The 19,225-nt window shown below is 57.9% G+C and overlaps 2 protein-coding genes across 5 annotated transcripts; one reads left to right on the top strand and one right to left on the bottom strand.

Annotated features, from left to right (window-relative positions):
• The first annotated feature begins 316 nt into the window (after positions 1-316).
• Positions 317-5,478, top strand: ALG3 (ALG3 alpha-1,3- mannosyltransferase). Of its 3 annotated transcripts, none has more exons than XM_059687186.1 (9): positions 317-514; positions 1,988-2,087; positions 2,188-2,335; positions 2,443-2,603; positions 3,115-3,235; positions 3,640-3,845; positions 4,009-4,081; positions 4,690-4,833; positions 4,942-5,478. In XM_059687186.1, exons 1-9 carry the CDS (start codon positions 424-426, stop codon positions 5,476-5,478), a joined length of 1,581 nt encoding a protein of 526 aa, XP_059543169.1. In that variant the 5' UTR covers positions 317-423. The 3 variants fall into 3 exon arrangements, with proteins under 3 accessions (XP_059543169.1, XP_059543168.1, XP_059543171.1); XM_059687185.1 differs by having other exon boundaries at positions 317-551; XM_059687188.1 differs by having other exon boundaries at positions 318-551; positions 4,004-4,081; positions 4,942-5,179.
• Positions 5,479-5,514: 36 nt separating this feature from the next.
• VWA5B2 (von Willebrand factor A domain containing 5B2) lies at positions 5,515-18,511 on the bottom strand. Of its 2 annotated transcripts, none has more exons than XM_059687189.1 (19): positions 17,457-18,511; positions 17,210-17,380; positions 14,981-15,212; positions 14,654-14,811; positions 14,022-14,153; positions 13,662-13,786; positions 13,107-13,262; positions 12,617-12,727; positions 12,330-12,538; positions 12,137-12,248; positions 11,469-11,654; positions 10,204-10,375; positions 9,802-10,115; positions 9,135-9,324; positions 8,683-9,036; positions 6,650-6,787; positions 6,473-6,553; positions 6,149-6,393; positions 5,515-6,063 (listed from the first exon to the last, which is right to left on the bottom strand). In XM_059687189.1, exons 1-19 carry the CDS (start codon positions 17,593-17,595, stop codon positions 5,515-5,517), a joined length of 3,774 nt encoding a protein of 1,257 aa, XP_059543172.1. In that variant the 5' UTR covers positions 17,596-18,511. The 2 variants fall into 2 exon arrangements, with proteins under 2 accessions (XP_059543172.1, XP_059543173.1); XM_059687190.1 differs by having other exon boundaries at positions 14,993-15,212.
• Between the last annotated feature and the right edge of the window lie 714 nt (positions 18,512-19,225).

The raw sequence follows: 19,225 nt of genomic DNA, 5'->3' as shown, positions 1-19,225 counted from the left end.
GGGAGGGGCGTGGACACAGGCATGAACACAGATATTATCAACACCGGCGAAGTGTTATGCTGGGCCGGGAGGGATGGGGGGCGGGGAGGGGGAGGGGGTTGTTTTTCTGGGCAAATGTTCGATCCATCTTAGCTCCTGGGTACCCAGGCTAAGTATATACGGAAGAGTAAGACCATTCCTGCTCGTAGGGAGCGTGCAGTCAATCAGGAGAGACCGATGTGGAAGAAGTACATTTTAGTGTAGGAAATAAGGACTCTGGCGACTCGGTTAGGGCACCGGCGCGCAGAGCGGAACCTAAGTGCCAAAGGGTCGGGTTTCCAGGGTGGCGGGCCCACATGAACGGTGCACCGACAAGATGGCCGCGGGCGTGCGGAAACGCGCCCGGGCGGGACCCCCACCCCGGTTGGCGGGACTCTGCGGGCAATGGTTGCGGCGCGCCTGGCAAGAGCGGCGTCTACTGCTGCTGGAGCCGCGTTACACGCTGCTGGTGGCTGCCTGCCTCTGCCTGGCGGAGGTGGGCATCACCTTCTGGGTCATTCACAGGGTGGCATGTGAGTGCGCCGCGGGGGAGGGGAGAGGAGGGGCGCGGAAAAGGCGGGAGGGAGGTGGACCCGAACGCCCAACTCAAACCCGGACTCAGATTCGGAGCTGAGACCCGACCCCAGGTCCACTTAGTCACCAATTGCAGACCCATATCTTTTACCCAAGTTCCAAGCCTGCTCCACAGAAAACCAAACCCGATCTTAATCCACCGACCGCCCCCATGACGATAGGGGCGACCCTAGAGATTGGTCCTCTGCCCTAAGGGTGCAGCCCGCCAGGCTAAGAAAGCAAACCAGCTGGACGGCAAAGACCTGGGTCTGTGTTCATGTCCTGCTGCTGCTGCTTGTCGCTGTGGCTTTGGACATGTCACTTCCCCAGCTGGGTCTCATCTGTTCAATTCTGGGGTTTGTTTATTTTTAATTTTTATTATATTTTTTAAATGATTTCAGAGAGGAAAAGAGAGGGAGATAGAAATATCAATGATGAGAGAGAGTCATTGATCTGCTGCCTCCTGCACATCCCACACTGGGGATCGAGCCCACAACCCGGGCATGTGCCCCCACCGGGAATCACACTGGGACCTCCTGGTGTGCTCGTAGGTGATGCTCTACACTGAGCCGCGCCTGCTGGGCCTGGAGGCTTTTTAGAGCTGGAACGTAGAACTCAAGTGAGGCCAGTACTGAAATGAGATTGCAGAAGTTGAGACCAGATTATAAAGGAGTCAGTAAGCTGTGTTAAGGAGATAGTAGCATACTTAGTGGTTAAGAGTCTAGGATCCTATGAATTCCAGTTTCAGCTCTGCTTTTCCTAGCTCGCTCATCTTGAGCTCAATAACTCATAGGTTCCTCTTCTAAAATGGCAGTAACAGAGTTTGGTCTTTATCTTAACAGCCTTAGGGAATCACTGAAGGATTTTAAGCAGAGAGATATGATGTGTTTCTGTTATAGGAAGAGCTCCTGATTGCAGGATGGCAAATACATTGTGGTGAGGGGAAAGTGGAAGCTGGAAGCCTAATAAGGAAGCTGTTGCATCATTGAGGCTAGAGATTATGGTAGGCCCAAATGTTGCTATATCATAGTAGAGAAGGATGAGACAGTAAAGATATGTAGAATGAAGAATAGACAGGACATAGTAACTAGGGGTTGGAAATGAGAGAGAAGGAAGTTTCAGTTTTGTGACTTGGGCAACAGGGAGGTTGATGGTGCCATTCATGGAACTCAGGAAGGGGAGCGGATTTAGAGTAGAAGCTTATGAGTTCAATTATAAACACGTTGAGTTTGAGATGCCTGGGTTCACCCAAAGAATGTCAAGTAGGCAGTTAGGTAAGGGGTTGTGATAGAAGCCCTGAGGGTGACCTGGAACTGTGTGCTTCGATGGGTTGGAGGTGTTGGGGGCAGACAAGTTTTGGACCTGGAAGTAACCACACCATCCTTTCCTTTTCCAGATACAGAGATTGACTGGAAGGCCTACATGGCTGAGGTAGAGGGCGTCATCAACGGCACCTACGACTATACCCAACTGCAGGGCGACACCGGACCTCTTGTGTGAGTGCGGATAGCAGGTTCAGCAAGAATGTGAGGGGGGCTGACTGGATGCCAGGGTACAAGGTGGGGTATCTTGACCCAGATTCTTATTCCCTTTCAGATACCCAGCCGGCTTTGTGTACATCTTTATGGGGCTATACTATGTCACTGGCCATGGCACTGACATCCGCATGGCCCAGCATATCTTTGCTGTGCTCTACCTGGCCACCTTGCTGCTTGTCTTTTTGATCTACCACCAGACCTGCAAGGTGAGTCCACAGTACCGGGACCTGGGTCTCCACCCTGGGAGGGCTGAGGTTTGGTGATGGCTCAGGGTTGGTGAGCTGACCTTCTTCCCACTGTGCCCACCTCGTAGGTACCTCCCTTCGTCTTTTTCTTCATGTGCTGTGCCTCTTACCGTGTCCACTCCATCTTTGTGTTGCGGCTCTTCAATGACCCAGTGGCCATGGCGCTGCTTTTCCTCAGTATCAACCTTTTGCTGGCCCAGCGCTGGGGCTGGGGTTGCTGCTGTTTCAGGTCAGCATCCCTCCCTTCTGGTCCCCTTTCTTACTTTTTGTATTTCTGTCACTTTTTCCCCAAATTTCTGCAGCAAGGGAGTGGCCAGACAATGTGGGTGAGTTAGGCCCTACCCGGTGAGTCCAGGATCTGTAGAAAGTCTCCCCTCCAACCCACAATACACAGAGTTGTATTGGAGTTGGTCATTAATATTCTTACTGTTCAGTATATATTTGTTTGCTCAGCCTGGGCTTAGAGACTAGGTATCTATTCCCTACCCCCAGCTTCCTCCCAGGCTACCTTACCCTCCCTCCCGCAGTTCTGAGTGTGGGCCCGATCTCCAGGTTGCTGGGGCTGGGGCTCATCGAGCTCTCCTGGAACACATACCCATCCACGTCCTGCAGCTCTGCTGCCCTGCACACCAAGCTATCCTGGAACTTGGTGGTGGAGGGGAGGAGTTGCTGTGATGGTGGTGGTGGGGGTGCATAGCTCTCGAGCTGGTTTCCACCCTTATCTCTTCTACGCACCCTAGCCTGGCAGTCTCTGTGAAGATGAACGTGCTCCTCTTCGCCCCTGGATTGCTATTCCTTCTCCTCACACAATTTGGCCTCCGTGGGGCCCTCCCCAAGCTGGGCATCTGTGCCGTCCTACAGGTACTCCTGCCTCACTCCTTCCCTCCTTGAGACTTCCTCACAGCCAAGGGGCAAGGGTTTTGGAGTTGATTCTGGACTGGGTAGCCACTACCTCTCTGGGCTTTGTGTTTTTTTGTTTGGTTGTTTTGTTTTGTTTTTTTTCCCTGTAATATAAGGTTGTTGAACTAGATGGTCTCTTAGGGCCTTTCTAGCTCTGCCCATTTATGACTTAAAGCGCTGTCATTACCTGCCTCCTCAGCTTCTTTGGCCCCAGGCTCTGACAGGGGAGGGGTTGGGGGTGGAGGTGGGGGAGGAATCCTCGGGAATTATGGAACTTCTGAGACCTACACCCGATTCCCACTCTCCTGATGAGTATGAGGCTGGGGTGAGCCTGTGCAGCTCTGCTGACGTCACATCCATCTCAGGTGGTGCTGGGGCTGCCCTTCCTGCTGGAGAACCCCGTCGGGTACCTGTCCCGCTCCTTTGACCTGGGCCGCCAGTTTCTCTTCCGCTGGACAGTGAACTGGCGCTTCCTCCCCGAGACCCTCTTCCTGCATCGCGCCTTCCACCTGGCACTGTTGGCCACCCACCTCACCCTGCTCTTGCTCTTTGTTCTCTGCAGGTGGCACAGGTGAGAAAGGGGAGCAGTGCCAAGGGCAGATGTAGGGGAAGGAGTGAAGGGCCTGGGCCTTAGGGGCTGCTGAGGGGAGATGTTGAGCTCATGGAGGTGAATTTTAGAGCGTGGCCCATGATGAGAGCTTGGTAAATGTCTGAATGGCTTTTCCCCAGGACAGGGGAAAGTATCCTGTCGCTGCTGAAGGATCCCTCCAAAAGGAAGGTTCCACCCCAGCCCCTCACAGCCAATCATATCCTTTAAGTCATGTGAAGGTAAGTCTTGCCCTCTCCAGCTGCAGACAGGGTCCCTGGTCAGGTGGCCCTGGATGGCTGGTGACCTGGGGAGGGAAAAGGAGGCACCAGTAATAGCTACAGGGCTTATTCTGAGAGCTCCTGCTCTGTACCAAACACTGTGCTGAGCATTTACGTATTTAAGCATATTTATTCATAATTTTAAATATCATTGAGTTATCATTATGAGTGCACATCCTCTGCCTGGTGCTGTGCTCAGAGGTTTATGTACATTCTAACATTTAAAGCTCACAGAAGGTGTATTTATTATCCTCACATACAGAGGACAACATTCGGGCTTTAAGAGGTTAAATAACTTACCAAGGTCACCCAGCTAGGAAGGATGGACTCACTCGGCTTTTATGGCCGCGGTATCACTCTCCACCTTAGATTGAGGAGCACGTCCAGAGGTTAAGAAACTTGTCCAAAGGTACACATCTGGGAATGGTAGAGCCAGGGGGCGATCTGACCCCAAAATTGTTACCCCTCTGCTTTGGAACCTCCCTGCCTGACCCCACCCCCAGCCCCGTCCCCTCTGCTCCTGCCCTTGGCCTTGACCACTGCATACAGATCGTTTCCACTCTCTTCACCTCCAACTTCATTGGCATCTGCTTCAGCCGTTCTCTCCACTACCAGTTCTACGTCTGGTATTTCCACACACTGCCCTACCTCCTGTGGGCCACGCCTGCACGCTGGCTCACACACCTGCTCAGGTACCGGGCTGGGACAACCTGAGGGGGGGTAAGGGTTAGGGTTAGGGACCATGGAGGGGCTGGGGCCTAGAAACTGGACAAACCCTGGAGCTTATTTCTCATCTCCAGGCTGCTGGTGCTGGGGCTCATCGAGCTCTCCTGGAACACATACCCATCCACGTCCTGCAGCTCTGCTGCTCTGCACGTGTGCCATGCTGTCATCCTGCTGCAGCTCTGGCTGGGCCCCCAGCCCTTCCCCAAGAGCATCCAGCACAGCAAGAAAGCCCACTGAGATCACCTCTGCCCCCTTCTCAGGACCCTGGACGTGGATGGACTCTGCCCTTCCCAATAAACCTTACCAAGTCCACGTCTGTGCAGCCTACATGGAGGTGCCTAGACCAACTAGTGAGGGGTATGCATGCGGCAGATAAAGAACTCGTTCGGGTGGTATTAAGAGGCACTTTATTGCATAGGGTTTGGGGGCTGTGGCTCTCTCCTCTTTTACCGCACTGTACAGAGCTCAGAGGGGAAGGAGCAGGGGGTAGAAGGAGTGGGAGAGAGCACAGGCAGGCACTTTCTGTGGGAGATAAAGGGTTTTGGAAGGGGATGAGAAGCAGTGGGGGGCAGGCTGGCACCGAGAAGCCGGCCCGGGTGGCAGTGACTTGACTCTGTTGGGGGCCGCCACCCCAGCAGTGGGCAGCTTCACATGTTCGCCGGGCTGTAACACAGCAGGTGTAGCTGCAGGTTCTGGTCCCAGTGACGCAGCAGCAGGAAAAGACCCCGGGCTGCAGCCTTGAGCGCGGCCAAGTCAAGGCCATCGGGCAAGTGCTGTGCCCGCAGCCAACAGTCCGCCTTAGCCGCTGCCAGTTCCCACTCGCCGAAGGCAGCGGCACAGCGGTGCTCCAGCCACGCAAGTGCCACTGCTGTGGCCCAGGTCCGGCCCCGCAGGTCGGCCCCACTCGGCCCTTCTGCCCCCTCTGAGGCCTCAGTGTCTGAACCCTGCCCACTGTCCACCTGGCCTGGACCCTCGGAGCCTGAGCTGGGGGTCGGGCTGCAGGAGGCCGTGGCACTGTCTCCCTGGCTGACACCAGGGCCAAGAAGTGCCCAGGGAGACGAAGCTGAGGTGGGGCTAAGGCTGGCACGGTGCACGGCGAAGGGTGAGGCGCGGCACAGGCGCTCCTGTGGGATGTGCACCGCAGTGCAGAAGGGTGCATCCAGGCGGAAGGAGCCAGGTGCCTCCTGCAGTCGCACCTGAGGAGAGAGGAGGTGGGGGGAGGAGTGAGCTGAGACAGTGCCTGGCCCTGGCAACACCACCCTCCACCTCCCGAGTCCTCACCAAGGGCAAGTAGTCATGGTTGCTGCCTTCACTGTTGCCGTCACTGGCCTGGCCTGTGTTGGGGCTGCAGAGTCTACGGCTGTCTGGGCCTCTGGACTTCCGATGGCCCAGGCTGAGCTTCAGAGGCGGCTGAGGGGACACGGTATGAGGACCTCGGGTAGGGGCTGCAGGATCCTCCAAAGCAGACTTGGAGTTGTCCTTCTGGTCTGGATGTGAGCCACTTGCCAGAGAGCCTCCCTGAAGGGCTGCAATGGAGCCAGTCAGTGCCAGTGGTGACCCCTAAGCTCGGGCGCTCCCTGCCATTTGCCCAGAGTTGAGTGTTACCTTTACAGTGGACAACTGTGGGCAGAGCTGCATCTAGGTGGCCCTGAGAGGCGGGAGGGGTGCCTGGGGGCTCTACTGGCTCTGCAGGGGCACAGAAGATGGGGCTGAGGTTTGTCTGGGCGTGTGGCCAGTGAGGCGAGGGCCAGCACCTGAGACGTCACTTGGGAGGGACTCTACCTGAGCTCCGCACCTGCAGCACTGAGGGCAGGACCTCCCTAGTGGTAGCGTCCACAGCTACAGGACAGGTGAAGCGGGAAGGGGCAGAGCTGACCTTGCTTGTCTGAAGGGCTCGGAGCCAGGATCTCCGGGCGTGGCCTGTGAAACCAAGGAGCAGTTTGCTGACCAGGAGGGGGTGCACTCCCACCATCCACCCTCTACTTAGGGCTTCACAGAAAAAAAAAGTCAGTGTTCCCATAGCTTCTCTGTGCACTTTTGAACAGAGTAGAGTTTCTCAGGATCAGGACCAGCTTGAACTCTCCAACTGTGGCAAGAAGTGGTGAAGCTGAACCCTTAATCCAGTGGTTCTCAACCTTCTGGCCCCTTATTTTTTTAAAAATATATTTTATTGATTTTTTACAGAGAGGAAGGGGGAGGGATAGAGAGCTAGAAACATCTATGAGAAACACCGATCAGCTGCCTCCTGCACACTCCTCACTGGGGATGTGCCCACAACCAAGGTACATGCCCTTGACCGGAATCGAACCTGGGACCCTTCAGTCCACAGGCCAACGCTCTATCCACTGAGCCAAACCGGCTAGGGCCTTCTGGCCCTTTAAATACAGTTCCTCATGTTGTGAGCCAACCATAAAATTATTTTCATTGCTACTTCATAACTGTAATGTTGCTACTGTTATGAATTGTAATGTAAATATCTGATATTCAGGATGGTCTTAGGCAACTCCTGTGAAAGGGTTGTTCAACTGCCAAAGGGGTCGCAACCGACAGGTTGAGAACCACTGCCTTAATCCATAGCAGGGCTAGGCCTCTTGGCCACCCAGAAATTCAACATTCTGGACACCACTCAGGAAGCATGGACCAGTGCCTTTTCCATCCGCTCATTTCAGCACTGTCCAATAGAACTTCCTGTGAGGAAGGAAATGTTCTATATTTATATGATTCAATATGGTAGCCACTAGTTATGTGTACCCATTAAGCACTTGAAATGTAGCTAGTGTAACTGAGGAACTGAAATTTTAACTTTATTTGGTTTTAACAGTCTTCCTGAGTGACATTTGTTTTTATGTTATGGGCCCTAGAAATCCTTACAAGATCTCATTTCCCTCTATTGGCTGCTAAGAAGCTTGCCAATTTTGGGTCACATACTTGCAAAGGCACATAACCTTATGGTGTGCATCCTATATAATAAAAGCCTAATATGCTAAGTGTCCAGTCATCCATTCAACCAATCAATATGCTAATGATATGCTAAGGCCGCTCAACTACTCGCTATGACGTGCACTGACCACCAGGGGCCAGATGCTCTGACCCGTAGGTTGGCTTGCTGCTGGGGTCCAGCCAATCAGGCCTGAGCAAGACAGGCCGGACATGCCCTGGAGTCCTCCCGTGGTCCCTCCCTGGCTGGCAGCCTCCCATGCCCCTCCCCAGCCCCAATCGTGCACCAGTGGGGTCCCTCGGCCTGGCCTGTGCCCTCTCGCAATCTGGTACCCCTTGGGGGACGTCAGAGAGCTGGTTTTGGCTCAATCCCACAGGCATAAAAGGCTAATATGCGAATCAACCAAACAGCAAAACGACCAGTCGCTATGATGCACACTGACTACCAGGGGGCAGACGCTCAATGCGGGAGCTGCCCCTGGTGGTCAGTGTGCTCCCACAGGGGAAGCACCACTCAGCCAGAAGCTGGGCTCATGGCTGGCGAGCGCAGAGGCGGTGGCAGGAGCCTCTCCTGCCTCTGAGGCAGTCGGAGATCCCCCAAGGGCTCCCAGTCTGCGAGAGGGTGCAGGCCGGACTGGGGGACCCACCCCCCACTTCCCCAGTGCATGAGTTTCATGCACCAGGCCTCTCGTCTTTAATAAAACCTCATTCTCTCCTTCCTGTTACCCTTTTTTTCCCATTGCCCTGCTTAATTTTTCCCCTCGTCAATGTGGATGAGCCATCTCAAACTGTTGATGTGCAAGGTGGGGTATAGAGAGTGACCAAACAGACCCATACCTCTGCCCCATACAGGCCCCTTGGGCCCACCAGCAACTCACCCCAGTCAGCCATGGTCTCAGCCCCTCGGAGAGCCAGCTGCTCATTGTCCCGGACCACAGAAGCTGCTGTCAGCCGGTGGAGTGCTTGGTCCCAAGCACCTTCTCTCTCGTGGGGTGATGGAGGCAGGGAGCCATCGTCCCCAGGCCCCCAGAGTGTCTCCAGCCCAACACCCACCTCCCAGCACATAGGCTGCTCCCCACACAGGGCCCGGATCACCACGTGGCAGCGTGGAGCCTGCGGAGGCAGTGGCACTGCTGGGGGTGCGGATTCCCCATCAGGGGGGACAGCTGTGAACAAGAAGGGTGGTTCCATCAGCATGTCCCAGTCCATGGGCGCTGGGGAGAGCAGGTTTCCTGAGGAGACAATGGCAGGGACAGGCGGTGTGGTGCCCTGGCTCCACCTTCCCAAGGCCTCCTTGGTGTCAGAATCCAACTCGCCATCCAACCTTTACCTGAGTCATCCAGGCCTTGTCCCAGCTGCTGCCCCGACTCAGGGCCTGGCCCATCCGGTGCTGCACCCAGAGAGGGGTGCCGGGGACGGCCAGGGACTGGGTTCGCCTGGCCGGGGGGTGACGAGAGGCTTCGGCCAGCCAGAGCCGCTCTGTGTCGACGGTTCAGCACCTCAGCACTCAAGGCCCCAGTCTGCACGGACAAGGGGGATCCATTGGCCAAGGAATGCAGAGCTCCTGGCCATCGTACATACACACACAACTGGCCACATGTCCCTTTGTCTGAAACCCTGAGTGGCGGTTAGGAAAAAGGCCAGGCTCCCATGGCCCCCGGCCCCCTCCCAGCCATGTCACTCTACACACTATTTCTCACTGGAGGTTACTTGCCTTTGTTTTTGTTCAGGCCGTGTCCCTCTTTGCCTGGCTCACTTCTACTTATTTTTCCAGATAGGCTCTTGCTTTCCCAACTCCCTGAGACAGGCTTAGTCACCTGAACTCCATAGCACCATGTCCCTGTGCTCATCCCTGTATGTTGCATGGCATCATGATAGATTTGCCCACCCAGCTCTTCAGCTAGACTTAATGTAACCACCGCACCATGTATGGCATACAGCAGATGGCCGAGAAGTGTTGCTGGATGTATGGTAAATGGATGTGGATTGAATCTCACCTTGACTGGTGCCAGTGGGGGTGGAGGCAGGGGGCAGGAGCGGGAACCCGCAGGCTCTCCCCAGGCCAGGCTGCGGCAGCCCTGCTGCGAGGGGGGATCCAGGGGAACACTGCCCTCGGGGGAGCCAGGGCCCTGGGAGCCAGGGGACTCGCTGCTGCCTGCGGAGCCTGGGCCTGGCTCCGGGCTGGCAGAGCAGTGAGTGAGCACATACTGCTCCCGGATGTACGAGGACTGGAAGATGCGACGCCATATGGCTGTGTCAGAAGAGGGGTTCGGTCCAGGGTCCGTGACTGGGTCTGTCAGAGCATCAGTACCTAATGGAGGCAGGAGAATGGACCCAGCCCTGGCCCCTCCCCTTGCCCATTCTTCCAGCACAGCCACACACATACACCCAGCACTCACTCTGCTCTGAGTCTCCAGCAGCCCATGGACTGGACAGCTCTCCTGGCACAGTGCCTGTTCCCAGTGGCTCCGAGGTGCCAGTGGGCTCAGTGCCAGCGCTGGTGGCAGAAGGCACCTCCTCTGGGGATGGGAACATGGAGCCGCCCAAGCTCTGCCAGCCAGGCTCTTGGCCCTAGAGAGGAATAGTCATTGGGGGAAAGCCAGATTGTAGCTCTATGCTACCTCTTTCCAAACAGGATCAAAGATGGCTAACGGCAAGAGGCAATGAAGTTAATAAACCAGAAATGAAAGCCCAGTACTCAGGAAGAGGAAGCATCCATGCTAACCACGGGGTTAATAGAGCTTCTGTGGCTGAGCTTCAGGTCTGGCCCTGAGCTTCCTGGCAACCAGGCAAAAAGGCAAACAGTCCATTATCAAAAAGGGAGAAGCATGCTTAGTTCTTCCAAAGAGAGAAAGCTTTTCATAATAAAAATAACTACCACATCTCTAACTCCGATGTGTCAAGTATTCTACCAAGAGCGTGTATACTAGTATTATGACCTCGAATTACAACAACCCTATGAAAAAAAACCCGTTCGAGGAAATGGTCTTCAGAGAGGTGAAGTGACTTGCCCCAAATCAAATGGCTAGTACCTGGCAGAGTTGGGATCTGAGATTTCATCTAGACCAGTGGTTCGCAATCTTGGCTGCACATTAGAATCACCTGGGAATCTTTTTAAAATCCTGATTTCTGGGCCTCATCCTCCGGAAATTCTGTTTCTTTGTTACTAATGTTGTGGCCTCACCCCATAACAAAGAAACAGAATTTCCGGAGGACGAGGCCCAGAAATCAGGATTAAAAAAAAAAGATTCCCAGGTGATTCTAATGTGCAGCCCAGGTTGAGAACCACTGATCTAGACTGTGCTGCGCCTGTCCCTGAATGTTACAGGAAATAATCAGATGGTGCCTTCTGTAGGGCACTGAGGGAAGGAGTGAGCAAATTTTGACAAAAACCTCATAGCAAATGCTGGAGCTGTTCTCTGTGTCTGTGTGGCTTAGTGACCTGTGGTAAAAGCCCAGGGCTACACTTTACAGGACAACTCAGTGGAAGACTCAAGAGGAGGCAGGTGGCAGTCACCTTGGAGGGCCCAGTGTGGTCTCTGAGGAGGCCTGGGGGTGGTAGGAGAGTTGGCAGAGAGGCATGGGAAATGGAGGAAGGGTTTGGAAGGGATGCAAGGGCTTCAGCCATCCCAGGCCCACTGCCCGCACCCCAGCCCAGGCCTACCCCAGGGGGGTGAGGCCGGAAGCCATCCACCCTGAAGAGTGAGCAGTAACCGAGCAGCTGGTCCCCAGGGTAGAGTGCTGGGATCTCCCGGGGAGTCAGCAGGGCCTCCACCGAGTCTGGCACAAACCAGTCCACAGAGACGTCGCTCAAAGCCGGCTCCAGTGCCTTGCGCAGAGCCCGCACCAGCTGTGAGGAGCGGCCACGGGGGAGAGAGAGGTGCCACTCAGCTGACAGCAGGAAGGCTGCCCTTCCCATCTGCCTGGTCTCTGGTTGAGGCGAGCAGGGTCAGGCTGGGGTCAGGGGAAGGAATGGGGGCAGGAACAAGCAAGGGGACTGAGCGCTCAGGCCTCAGGGCTTGGTCTGTCTCTTGGCCTGAGCTCTACCATGTGAACGAGAAAAGGCTTATTGAGGCTACGGCTCAGTACCAGGACACAACTGAGAATATTTGGGGGGTGGTCAGAAGCTGTGCTCCCCTCACCTTTAGCCCCCTGAAGCATCCCACAGCAACACCTGTAGCTCCTCCCCTGATTGGCATCTCAAGGGAGAATAGGGATTGGAGTGGGGGAGAAGCCAGGAGACCCCACAACGGGACTGGGTCTGCTTCAGCCTCAGTGTCACTTGGGAGAAGGACTTGGGGAGTAGGGAACAGGGCCCAGGCTCAAGCTCACCAGGGGCTGCAGCCTCTCCCCAGGCCTCAGGAAGTAGGCCCGGCCCCTGCTGAGGGCCGACAGACCCTGGAGCAGCTGGTGGCAGGCAGGCCCGAGCCCAAAGGAGAAGCACCTGAGGAAGGAGGGAGGCAGTGTGACCTTCAGAGCCTCTGAGGGGGTGCATCTCAGTCACCTGTCTCTGCCCACCTCGTACCTGGCTGCCCCCCTGTGCCACCTCATGAGCTCCAGGGTTTGGTGGGTAGTGGCGGCCACGGGCGAGGCCGCAGTGAGCAGGAACAGCTGCCGAGGGTGGGCCCTGTGCTGGGGCTGCCTCATGGCCCAGTCCAGCGCAGCCAGCACATCTGGGGGACCTCCCGCAGCCTGCAGGGTCTCAACACTCTCACAGATGAGCTTCACAGTGTCCTGCATAGAGAAGGCACAGGCTGGGTGCGCTGAGCTGAGCATCTCCACTAGGCCCCCAAATTCCTGGACCACACTCACATCACTGCAAAGCCTGCTCTCGGGGAAGAGGGGCTGCACTGCCGTGCCAAACGTGGCCAGGTTGATGAGAGTCTGGGACGGGAGTGACTTCACGGCCAAGACAAGGGCATCCTGGGGAGGGGCAGAGAGGACGGTGTGAGGCAGGCCCTGGGCACTGGTGGAGAGAAAGGGACACAGATGACCTGCCTCTGCAGGTTGTGTATAAAATGAGGGCCTGGATGAGGATCTGGGAGAGGCCCTGTGTGTGAGAGACTGGGTGAGAAAGACTGTGAGTGAGGATGGAGAGTGTTAGGGAGACATTTGTGTCTGTGACTCTGCAGGTGTGTATGACACTTGGCTTTGAGATTAGGTGACAATCCAACTTTATGTATGAGATAGGCTCTTGGGATCTGGGAGAGACACCTCTGAGTGTGTGTGTGTGTGTGTGTGCGCGCTGCAGCCCACCTCAGACCTACTGCCCCAGGCCTGCCCCGCCGTGCCCCCCACAGGCCTTGTGTGCTACAGAGCTGCCATCCAGCAGGAAGAGGAGCTCCCGTGTCGCTGTGCCCAGGTGTCCAGGCTTGGAGCTCAGGTCCGGGCAGAAGCTCAGCATCAGCACAGGGTTCAGCAGGATATCCTTGTGGAAGCGTCGCTGCAGGAACCACACCTGAAGATGGGAGCCCAGAGTCACGCCGGGCCGGGCTTAGTGCAACTCCCACCTGGACTGGCAGCGGGACCCGGCCCTCGGGCCTTTTTCTGTCTAATCCACCCAATGAGTCACCTTTTTGTGGTCACATGAATAAAGGCCAGGGCAGAGGCAGGTGGCTGTCCTCTGCCTACGGCAGATTGAGCCCCCGTTCTCTGAGACACAGTCCAGGGAGGCTTGTATGGGCCCTCCGGAGACAATGCTCACCAGCCCTTTGGGATGGTGGTGGCGGGACTGAGAGTTCTTACTGTGAGCAGAGCCCCCTACTCATCCCAACATGAGTCTGCTCGCCTGTCCCTCACGCACAAAGGCACCCAGCAGCCAGGCCAGGGACCAAGGCGGGCCCCCCGGCAGCTATACCTGCCGGTCCCCGTCACTGTGTCTTCGCTGTAGCCTCTGGAAATCCCGGCGGGCCCTCACTCGGGCCTCATATTCTGCTGAACTCAGGCTGCCGGCCTCCAGCATCAGGTGCGGCTGGTGGGGCTCTGGGGAGGAGGGGACACAGCTCTGTCAGGGGAATCCCTGTTTCTGGACCCTAACTGCCCAGTTCTGCTGTCCAGGGAGGACCCTGTAGGTCCAGCCTCCCTACACCACCAGGCCCACCCTTACAGATGACTTGGTCCAACTGGCTAGGGGACCAGAAATCTATGCTTGAAAAATGCTACTGAGGTGGCCCCGGAGTTGGTCAGGGCCGGCCCACTGTGTGCCCCATTCCCTCACCACTGGGGTGCAGCAGGATCTCCAGGGCCCGGTCACAGCGGTGGCCTTCTGCCAGTGTGACACAGATGGTGGCTGCAGAGCTGGCGTGAGGTGGGGCATCTGCCCGTAGAACATGAGAGGGGCTCTCTAGGCCTGAGGGACATAGAGGCAGGGAGGGGTGATGATCGCTCCACCCCAAGTCAGCACTAAGAGCATAAACACCACCTTCCCAGACCATGGGGGCTGGGGGGGAAAGGAGGGCCCAAGAATCACAACTGATTAAGCTCAGCTCTCAGAACCTGGCCATAGGCTCCAATGGACAAGAGGGGGGTTGCATGGTTTCATGGTTTGGGAGGCAGAGTCCCAGCTCTGTTCCTGGCTGGTCAACCCAACTGCTGATTTAGCACCCTCCCCCACTTCTTGTATTGGCCTCAGTCAGCCTCTCTCTTCCCACGGGTGAGTGGGGTGGTAGGTAAATAAATGACACTGACAAATCGGGGGGGGGGGGGCTTGCATAGTAGTGTCCAGAGGATGCTCGCACTGTGAGACGAGGTTCCTACGTCTTAGGTCCCTCTCTCCTTTTTGTTCTGTGTTCCTCCCATCCCTGAGCCTTGAATTATTTCCCAGTCAGCTATGCTGAGAGGGGCACCCACCTGCCAGCAGGCATGGCCCAGTCACCAGCATCTCGAAGGAGAAGGTGTATGGGGCAGGGCAGCGGGCAGGGCCTAAGAACACGTCCGGAGGGGCAGCTGGCTCTTCCCAGGCCAGACCTTCCTCCTGAGGGCTGCCCACCCCAAAGCAGCTGGTAGGGCTGGAAGGGAGCACGAGGAGGGTCACTTGGCCACTACCAAGGCCCCTAGCCCCTCTGGCTGACTGGCCCCAGCCTGTCTCCACCCTGCCCATTGCCCAGGGGCACCCTGCCAAAGCCCCCTCACCCGCACTAGACCCAGAGAAGCTGAGGGAGGGACGAAGAGAATCACCATAGGCCCAACCTGTCGTCACAGAGCCCCGGAGGTCTGGGGGGGCCCGGCGGACCTGGCGGGGCCAGTGGGGTGAGCACGGAGGGCAGAGCCACATGCAGCACCCCATCAGGCCTTGAGGGCAGTTCCCGGCTGCTGCACAGGGTCACTGTCATGGTGCCGGCCGGGGTGATGAGGCCGGTGGGCAGCACCAGTGTGGACCGGGCCTGGGCCAGATCCAAGACAAGATGACCTATGATGAGTGAGAAAAGGGGTCAGAGGGAGCTGGAAGCAGAAGAGGATGAGGGAAGGTAGGGGTGGGTGCAGACACTGAGTCAGGGGAGCCTGGGCAAGGGGTACTGGAGAGACAATGGGCTAGTGCAGTGGTTGGCAAGCTGCTGCTAGCAAGCCACATGCGGCTCTTTGGCCCCTTGAGTGTGGCTCTTCCACAAAATACCGACTTCTGCGCATGGGCCACGAAGTTTCAATTGCACTGTATGTGCGCGCCCGCATGTGGTATTTTGTGGAAGAGCCACACTCGAGGGGCCAAAGAGCCGCATGTGGCTCGCGAGCCGCGGTTTGCCGACCACGGGGCTAGTGCATTGGTGATACAGGATGGAGGCATGGGACGAAGGACAGTAGAAAGAGGTAGATGGATGGTAAAAGGGTCTGGCTGTCCTCAGGAAGGGAGCAGTGACAGCACTGCTAATGGAAGCTGAGGAGGACAGGGCATATTCACATGATGCCCAGATTCTGGGGGACCCATGCCCTCTGGGCCTCTGCCCCTGTCTATTCAACCTTTGGACATCATCTTCCTAAAGGACCATCTTGGTGGACTGACACTTCCTGTAGCCTGGGACCCACAAACCCCTTGCTCATGAATAGTAAGGAGTTCCCGACTGCCCACTGGGAGTGGCTCCAGGATTTTCTACCCAAGAGGAGTTCAGGAGCAGTAATCTGCTTGGAAGCTGGCTAGAGAACATAAAGCTGTATTTGCATATCAAGTACAAGATTTTACTTAGATCATAGTTCTATTTGGGGACTGAGGGGGGTGTGTGTGGAGTCACCACAGTTGCTACAGGAAAAATGGCCAGGTGTATGCCGTGACAGTTAAGGCCTTCCATGGTCTGGCCCCAGACTATCTTTACAGCCCTATGTCACCTCACATTCCCACAATCATCACTTATCCATTCTTTTGAGAATCGCTTGCTGAATAAATGAAGGGGGGGTGGAGATGGGAGGAAAAGAAGGAAGAAAGCTTGCTGCCACATGGTGTGGAGAGAGCACAGTGTGAGTCTTGGCTCTGTGGCTTCTAACTCTGTCTGTTGGTAACTCTCTTGTTTTGAGGGGCCTCAGTTTCCACCATGTGGGGGCCATAATAACTATATCTCAAAGGTCAAGGAATAAATGAAATAATATGTGCAAAGCATCTAACATGTAAGAGACCATTGCTGTTATTTTTCATCACCTATAAGAGGGAGGAGAACAACAATCACATTCAGACCTCAGGACTCGGACAAGGCGCACCAGTGACTGGGCTTTGCCAAGTGTCAATCAATCTCTACACACACCAGGTGTTTTACTACATCACCCAGGACAACTTATTCCAAACCTTCGCTTACGGCTTACACCCGCCCGCTGCCCTCGCCTGGTGCCTTCCCCCTCTCCTCCACCTCACCGCCTCCTCCTTCCTTTCAGTCAAATGCTGGCTCCACTTCCTTCTGGAACATTCCTCACTCTGGCTTCTAACTACCTGCTGGGCTTATGCCAACTCTCAGCACCACTGGATTCGGTCCCTCTTTTCACTCGGACGGTAAATCCCATGCGCAGAAATCCAAGGGAAGTACACAAAGTCAAGAAAAGAATGGAGTGCAAGCCGTGGAACCTAACACAGGGTGGGCTTCCCTCTCACCCAGCGCTCACTGAACCCCTCTGCGGTACAAGATGCTGGGACGTGGACATGACCACCACCCTGCCCCAGGCTCAGGAGCTGTTGCTCCGGCGGGGGAAACAGATGTGTGACGCCTGCTGTGTCTGTCTCCCTGGCTGAAAACCGTGGGTCAGGCCTGGGTCACAGCCCCCCAGCACCTGGCGCACGTCAGGTGCCCAAACCACAGCTGTTGGATAAAGGGATGAATCAATGAATTAAAAAAAAAAAATTCAGGGCTGGGGGGGGCAGGAGGTGGGGCGGACGCAGAGCGGGACAGTTCGGCGGGTTGGGGGGGCGGGGCCGGGGTTCCGGGGACTCACCCTGCGCGCAGCGGCGGGGCGTCGAGGCCCCCAGCGCGGGCCCCAGCGCGCGGCAGCAAGCCGCCTGCGAGCGACGCCGGCTCTGCAGCTGGAAGGAGACGCGCTGTCCGGCCGCCTCCGCCTCAAAGCCCGACACCACCTCGGCCTCGGCCAGCGGGTACACGAACACACCTGGGTGGGGGCACAGGCGGCGTCGGATCTCGCGTGGCGCCCGCGCCCCACCGTCCCGCGCCCCTCCCGGCCTCACCGTCCACCGGTTGCGGCTGCGGGTTGCGGTAGGTGAGCCGGGCCCGCAGGCTCAGGCAGGGGCCGTTGGCGCAGGCCCGGACCCAGGAGTCGGTGAGGGGCAGCGGCGTCCAGTTGGAGGGGCAGTACAGGCCTGGCATGGTGCCTGGGGAGGGCGCCCGGTGAGGGGCGCGCGGACCCACCGCGCTCGGGAAAGCCCGCCGCTTCCTAACTCGGGCAAGAGCGCGGGGCCTGCAGGGAGGGGCGGCCGAGGGTGCAGAGGGGAGGGCGGAAGGAGGCAGGGAGCGAGACCCGCACCCTCGCCCGTTACCTGGGAAGCCGGGCGAGCGCAGCTCCGGGCAGCGCGGAACCGGGGCGCGGAGGGTTAATGATTAACCAGCGCTCGGGGCGCCGAGCAGTCCCGCCGGCGGCTCCTCTAGGGGCGGAGGGGGGTGTCACAGCTGTTCCATCCCCCGCTCCCAGCCGCCCCGCCGCCGGTACCTGCCGGCCCCCCAGGGCTCCCCGCGGCTGCCAGCTGTCGGAAGTGGCGCGGGTGGGGAGAGGGAAGATGCTCTGGGTAGGGAGCAAGGGTTTAAAGGGCGAGGATCCTGCTGGGTGCCCCCAGCCCAGCCAGGGACAGCAGGGGCGAGGCGGGATGGGGAGCCGGAGGGCTGCCCCCCGTCTCTCTCTCCGGCGCCTTAACTGACCTGGATGCGGAGAGAGACTGCAGCAGGAGTGGGGTAGGGGGCTGGGTGGGGGAGAACGAGGTCGGGAAGCGAAAGGAGGGGGTCCTTGCGGCAAGGCCGGGAGAAGTGTAGGGCGGGGGGAGTCCGTCCGGGGCGCCCCTCCCCACCCGGAGCCGGCCGAGCTGGCTGGGATGCGACGGGCCGGCTCTCGGGGTCGTCCCGTCCCGCAGGCAGCCCCGGCCTCACCGCCGCGTCCTCCGCGGAGTTCTGGGCGCCGCGACGGGACCAGCGGTGAGGTGCCGCCTCTGCGCCCGGGGGGCAGTCGGTCTGGGCACCTGCGGGGCTCCCGCTCCGGACTCCCGCAGCGGCTGCTCTCTGTCCGCGCAGGGGCGTCGGCCCCGAGGATGCTGGTCCCGCCCCCGTTCGGAAAGGCCGCCCCCTGGCCCGCCTCGGCCCCGCCTGCCGCTGCGGCGGGGCTGGTGCTCCCCGTCTTCCAACCCCCTCCCTCTTTGTGTGCGGTACCGCCTCCGCGCCAGCGCCGGCCGTTCCAGCCAGACCCGCACCGCACTGCAGGCACCGCGTCCCCGCCGCCGCACAGCCCCCCATCCGAGCGAGACGGGCCGACGCCCCACCCTTCCTGTCCTTCAGGAAGTGAGGCGGCCTGCAGATGCCCCCGAGCTGCTCAGCCTGCCGCCCCCCAACACTGCAGCGACCACAGCTTTCCCAGTATCAGCCCCCGCCCCGCGCCGCGCCAGCCCGAGCTCGGCTTTCCGTCTCTGCAGTCACCCTCCCGCCTCACTGCAGCGAACCCCAACTCCCTGCTACCCTTGGACCCCAAGCCCCAGCAAGCCACCCCATTCCTTTTCAAAGTGCTCCTTCCTCGCTGCAGAACCTTCCCCTGCCCTGCAGGCATCCTCAGCTTGTCTGACCCCCTCAGTGACCACTCACTCCAAGCAGGGGTCCTCATCACCGCAGCGACTCCCCCCGCCCACCAGCAGGAAGCAATCAGCCTTCCCACCACTGCAGAGCCATCTCCCCACTTTTTCCGGGGGTGGGGAGAGTGGGCAGGACCACCCCCTCAGGACTTAACTCCCTGTGCTTCAGT

This window comes from Myotis daubentonii, chromosome 3 (assembly GCF_963259705.1).
Source record: "Myotis daubentonii chromosome 3, mMyoDau2.1, whole genome shotgun sequence".
Classification (NCBI taxonomy): Eukaryota; Metazoa; Chordata; class Mammalia; order Chiroptera; family Vespertilionidae; genus Myotis; species Myotis daubentonii.
Note: the sequence above shows the minus strand (reverse complement) of the source record. Positions and strands in the feature narration are given on the sequence as shown.

Bases quoted from the DNA above. Each gene is read 5' to 3' on its own strand.
- VWA5B2 (XM_059687189.1), bottom strand. From the start codon at position 17,595: ATGCCAGGCCTGTACTGCCCCTCCAACTGGACGCCGCTGCCCCTCACC. The intron at 12,728-13,106 runs GCCTGTGGGGGG...GCCCCTCCCCAG, and splicing joins GCAGCTCTGTAGCACACAAG to GATGCCCTTGTCTTGGCCGT. The intron at 10,376-11,468 runs GTAGGCCTGGGC...ATTCCTCTCTAG, and splicing joins TCCGGCCTCACCCCCCTGGG to GGCCAAGAGCCTGGCTGGCA.
- ALG3 (XM_059687185.1), top strand. From the start codon at position 356: ATGGCCGCGGGCGTGCGGAAACGCGCCCGGGCGGGACCCCCACCCCGG. The intron at 552-1,987 runs GTGAGTGCGCCG...TTCCTTTTCCAG, and splicing joins GGTCATTCACAGGGTGGCAT to ATACAGAGATTGACTGGAAG. The intron at 2,088-2,187 runs GTGAGTGCGGAT...ATTCCCTTTCAG, and splicing joins GGCGACACCGGACCTCTTGT to ATACCCAGCCGGCTTTGTGT.